This window comes from Nymphaea colorata, chromosome 14 (assembly GCF_008831285.2).
Source record: "Nymphaea colorata isolate Beijing-Zhang1983 chromosome 14, ASM883128v2, whole genome shotgun sequence".
In the NCBI taxonomy this organism is placed as follows: Eukaryota; Viridiplantae; Streptophyta; class Magnoliopsida; order Nymphaeales; family Nymphaeaceae; genus Nymphaea; species Nymphaea colorata.
This window is the reverse complement of record NC_045151.1, coordinates 3,022,032-3,027,708: the sequence shown is the minus strand read 5'-3', so window position 1 is coordinate 3,027,708 and position 5,677 is coordinate 3,022,032. Positions and strand designations below refer to the sequence as shown.

General features: G+C 36.4%; 1 protein-coding gene across 1 annotated transcript; it reads left to right on the top strand.

The window, feature by feature from the left end:
* Window positions 1-1,169: 1,169 nt before the first annotated feature.
* Window positions 1,170-5,227, top strand: LOC116267727 (transcription factor JUNGBRUNNEN 1). The gene is made up of 3 exons (XM_031649599.2): window positions 1,170-1,437; window positions 2,139-2,470; window positions 4,636-5,227. Exons 1-3 carry the CDS (start codon window positions 1,248-1,250, stop codon window positions 5,032-5,034), a joined length of 921 nt encoding a protein of 306 aa, XP_031505459.1. The 5' UTR covers window positions 1,170-1,247; the 3' UTR covers window positions 5,035-5,227.
* Window positions 5,228-5,677: the final 450 nt, after the last annotated feature.

The window sequence follows — 5,677 nt, the reverse complement described above, 5'->3', positions numbered from 1 at the left end:
TCCAAATATGCTTGAAAAGTCAAGGGCAAGTAAGGATAAACATGAGCGGAGTTGAGTCTAAGTTCAGCCAGCTCGACTTGGCTCAACTAATGAAACCTCAAGCTCGACTAATGAAACCTTAAGCTCGACTCGGCTCGAGCTAGAAGGAAGCAGCTACATGTGGACATCAACTCAATTAAGGCTCGATAAAATCAATTAAGGTTCGAACTTGATTCAGCAGTTACATGTGGAGTTCGAACTCAGCTAGATTGTTTGAACGAGTCGACTCATGAACTCGAGTTTGACTCGTTAAGCAAATGACTCACTCAAACTCGTTCACGAGCCAAGCTTTAACGAGTCGAGCTCGATTCATTGTTTATCCCTAAGCGCAAGCCTTCGCGAAAGAACGATTCTACCCCTCATACATGCTTGCTCATATTTGAAAGATTCAAGAAAGTAAATTCCTTAATCATGACACATACATAAGTTGTATAACGGTTCAAACATTGGCAGCCTAATTTCTTTTTTCTTAAATTCTTGCTTGAAATTCAATATTTCAAGATGATGTCCCTTTTTGAAAAAAAAAACATGCCTCAAGGATCTTTTGAGCAATTTTTTATAATGATTAGCGTTGCCAATATATATATATATATATATATATATATATATATATATATAGAGCAATTGTTGTAACATGTTAGGGTGCAAAATTCAGAATTTAAATAAAAATGTTATTTGACTGGGCGGTAAAGTGGTTCACTTCAATAAGGTCTGTGTTATCAAACATATAATTACGGTCACAACCCAACACGCTACTTCTCTACACCATAAATGTTCTCATTGTTATCAAACATATAATTATCGTTACAACCCAATACGCTACTTCTCTAGACCATAAATGTTCTCCGATCGTATTTTTGAGCAGTAGATAAAACCTCATAAAAAAAAAAAAGGAATGTCATTTGTCTTATAGCGGAATCTGTTCCTATTTCATGGGTTTTAGAATTATATACTAATGAAAAGGAGTAAAACTATAATATATATATATATTTTTTTTATAGAAACAAAGGAGGACTGACGTCTGGAGGGGATGATTCAGTCCATATAGGCAGGAAAAATCAACCCTTGTGATCTGACCACAAAGACTTTGAAGGAAGCCCCGTCGACCTCTCCAATTGGAACTCCCAGAAATAAATAAGGACGCCTCACGACCAGAGCAGATTCAGTATGTCTGGTCGGAGGAGAACAAGCGCAGAAGGATCAAACTAATGGATTTACAGAAGCTCAACACCGGGGATACTACAGAGGACGACTTCCCCCTTCCCGGATTCCGGTTCCACCCGACCGACGAAGAGCTGGTCGGCTTCTATCTTCGCCGGAAGGTCGAGAAGAAACCGACCTCGATTGAGCTCATCAAACAAATCGACATCTATAAGTATGATCCGTGGGATCTTCCCAGTAAGTGTCTGCCAAGCTTTCTAGTGTTGCTATTCTGTTCTGTTGAAACCTTGAACAGCAATAAACAGTGACATGATTTATTTAACTTTTTCCTGAAAAAAAAAATCGAGGAAACCCTACTTTCAAGTTGTTAAAAGGTCATTCCGTAAATGGAACACCTATGAATGTACGCGAATGTGCTCCGAAAGATAAGGGCACATTCATGGATTAGTAGTTCTAGTGTTTCACGAATATGTTTCGATCTTTAAAAAAAAATACTCACGCCAAACGTAAGAGTTTGACATTATTAGTGATGTAGCTAGGGCAGTGTTAGAATTGCCTCAGTAATTTTCTTCAGGGTCTACGGCTGTGTTACAATGTGAGTCCATTTTCAATTCATGATAAGCGATATCTTATAAGATTAGTTGAATAGTACTCATGAGAGTACAACATGCGCTCCACATGTCCACCAACCAGAGGTGGTACCAAAAAATTTTCCTTTCTATAGGGGTTGAAATATATTTGTCTAAAACTTTTTTTTTTCAATGTTAAAAAATGTACTATTTTTTTTTTAAAAAAAGCTTAACCTCTTCTATAGGAGATATGTTGGTGCTCATATAAGCTTGATTTTCTTTCAAACTACAGAATAATATGATTATATGATTAGGAAAAGTATTAGACTATCATCTCATGTTTTCTTACTCTTCATGCATGATGAGAAGAGATAAGCACAGTGGGGGAGAAAGAATGGTACTTCTTCTGCATGAGGGGAAGGAAGTACAGGAACAGCATCAGGCCGAACAGAGTGACGGGCTCCGGTTTCTGGAAGGCCACGGGGATAGACAGGCCCATTTATTCCGCCGCGGCGGCGACGGGAGGAGCCAACCACGAGTGCCTCGGCCTCAAGAAATCCCTCGTCTACTACGTTGGCAGCGCCGGAAAAGGCACCAAGACCGACTGGATGATGCACGAATTCCGCCTCCCCACCGGCGCTGGGCAGTCCGCCACCACCCCTCGCTCCATTAATAATACGGACAAGAGCTTGCAAGAAGCGGTAACACACACTCTCTCTCCCCCTCTGCCTCTGCTATTTCACAGCGATAACATGATAATCTCCTTCCCGAAATTGTTAATTGTATCGAGAGTAAAAGCCACCATTTTCGTTTCATTAAAATTTCGTGGAGCTTTTGAAGAATTTTACGAAATACAACAAAAATTTTTATGTTGAAAATTTGCGCGATTTTAGACCAGTGCTTAACAACAACAACCACGTCCAATTTCTGTAGACTTCTAAATAAAGTCTTCGTTTTTTATTTCTATTAATTTTGTCATGTTCCATTTGCATGTTCCTTTCACATTTTGGTGTCGCGACAGTGTGTTTTGTCGAGGAAGTCGCCGCCCGCATGTTTGACGGCTCACAAAATTTTTGTGCCCAAAAAACAAAAAACTTTTCTCTGCTTTCATGATTGCGCTTCTCTTTTTCTAACTAACTGACACCGATACCGCAAAATGGCTGTCGTATTCATGTCGACGCTTCGTCAAAGACGTTATTCTGACACAGCGACATGTTTTTAACAAATATATATATTATTTTTTGTATTTTTCATTTTAAAAATTTAAATAGTATTTTTGCATATAAAACGTACTTTTTACCTGTCTTATATTTTTTATAACTTATTTTACATTAATTTTATAGATTTTTGTATGATCTTTCTCACACACGGGATAAAAGCTATGGTTTGGTTTTTTAAAAGTGTTTTATTGATATGATTTTACGATTGAGTTGATGCAAAACTTATACTAAGTTGACCCTTTGTTAAATTAGAATAAAAAAATTTGAACGGTCCCAACGACATGATAATAAAAAAAAATCAACGTTTTTCATTAAAACAACTTGAATCAAATCATGTTTTATATCAAAATAGTCTTTATAAATATATTAAGATGTTTATGTTGTATTTAAAATAGTTTTTTAACAAAAAAATCATTTGGTCTGGTTTTTATTCTAGACCTAAGCGTCTTGTTTTTACCACAACTTGTATATATACGTAAGAAACGAATCAACTGACTGATCAATTCAATTTACTAACAGAGGCAAGGGTGTCAAATGTCATAAAACTTTCATTTCTCTTGTTTTAAAATAAAATTTAAAGCATTCCTTATTTTTAATTATTTTCGTTATTTTTTCTTAAATGTAACCGATCCACGTATTCGGCAGCTTGGTTGTTGACAGTAATGTCTCAGGCTGTTGTTTGAATTCAAAATCAGATATTGTTCTTAAAACAGTTCATCTTAGTGTCCAATATCATTCTAAAATTTTTGATTATTTATACATCCAAAAACTGTCTTGAATATTAAATTTCAAAATTTTAATTTATTTAATGGATGCCTGCGTGGCATGCTTATGTATACAGCTAGGCAGTCTCTCTCTATCTCTCTCTCTTTTTCTGATATTACAATGGCCATTAACAACATTTTAATTTTTATAATCCATGTGTTCCTTTTTAAGCTCGGGATGCATTCATCCTTCTGTCAACTTAAATTCAGATGACTCAATGTTAAAGATTATTAGTTTAGCTAATAAAAAGCTCAAATTTAATATTAACAACATCTTAAAAGAGCATTTGATTACTTCAGATTTGAAATCCATGAATCCGATGTGAATCGGACATGCACGGCATGCTTTTGCTGATGTGATAATGGATTCATGGCAAAATCCATGGTTCACCAAACTAAGGATCTTAGGTCGGACATGAAATCTATCGATGCTTAAAATCCGTGTTTTACTTCTTTGCATTGAAAAAAGGTTGGATTTAAGAAAGAAGAGCAGAGGATGAGATATTAAATCTACAGTGCTTAAATCCTGAAGATTTTATATCATGAGCAATCAAACACACCCTAATTGACAAGAAACATGGGCTTTCTATATCTGGAAAGTGTGTTTTGATGTAGTTAAGTTTAATGAGTGAACGTGCAGGGAAATGATATGAAACTTAAACTGAAAATGATGAATTGGGAAATGAACAAAAATATAGGGACTTCTACCCGGTCAAATTGATGGTGCGTCGAGATATTCCATCAATCGATCTTAGAGACATATTGTTCAAATTATATTGGCGATATACATGTCATAATATCATTATGATGGAAAAATGAATAGTAAATCCATTTTAATAGAGTTCTAATATTTCTACTCGATTGTTTTTTTTTTTGCATCAGGAAACTTGGACCATTTGCAGAATATTCAAGAGGACAGTGACTTACAAGAGGTATGGCGAAGAAGCGAGGCGGTCCTCCTTCGCGGGCAGCCCCCACACAGACAGCAGCTCCATTGCCGATCAAACAGATACCACTGATCATTCTAGCGGCCATGGACTAAGCGACACTGTAGATAATGTTGAAAAGAAGCCTGCACTGACTTGTAACCAAATCGAAGCTGGGAGAAGGCAGTACCTTTCAGGCCAAGCAGTTTCACTAACAGCGTTGAACAGAAGCGATCACCAAGGGATGGCATCGGCAGAATCCATGAGAGATTTAACGTGGGATGATATCAGGCCGATCCTTGATCTATCGGACCCTGCATGGGTTTCGAACGTCTGCAAGTACTCGTGCATGTAGAGGAGAGGACCAGTATTAAGTATACCAGTGCTTTGGATATCTTATGAATATTTCATAGAACATATATATAACACTTTGGGTAGAGGCTTTGTTTAGTTACCTGTAAATCACATCACAAAATAATCATCTTTATGTGAGCCTTCTTGCGATTGAGAGTTTTTTTTTTTCTTCTAGACTGACATCAGTGGCTCCGGATCCCATATGCTGCTTTTCAGGACTGGTTCTTGTTATTGGTCGATCGATTATCTAATTAAAGATAAGAAGCAAAGCAACTTACATTTGGATTTATTTGCAATATGATTATATGTAGAGGTGAGCCAAAAAAATTTCATAATCGAATTAAAGTTTTTAAATTTTAACACTGTCGAACTATCATTGTTCAGAATTTTTATATAAAATAAATAAAATTTTCTAAATTTACATGTAAATAAAAAAATCAAAAAATCAAGTGAAACTACTAACCCCCTTGACTCTGCCTAATCACATGATTTGACGTCCCTTCCTCCCCTATCCTTTATCATCAAAATTTGAAACATTGATCTTGCTCCAAGGGCCGAGACACCCGTAGCATGTATGGGCAGTTGCCCATACAGTCTCACAACAAATTTTATTTATTTTCATATTGACGGTCTCCAACAATTGG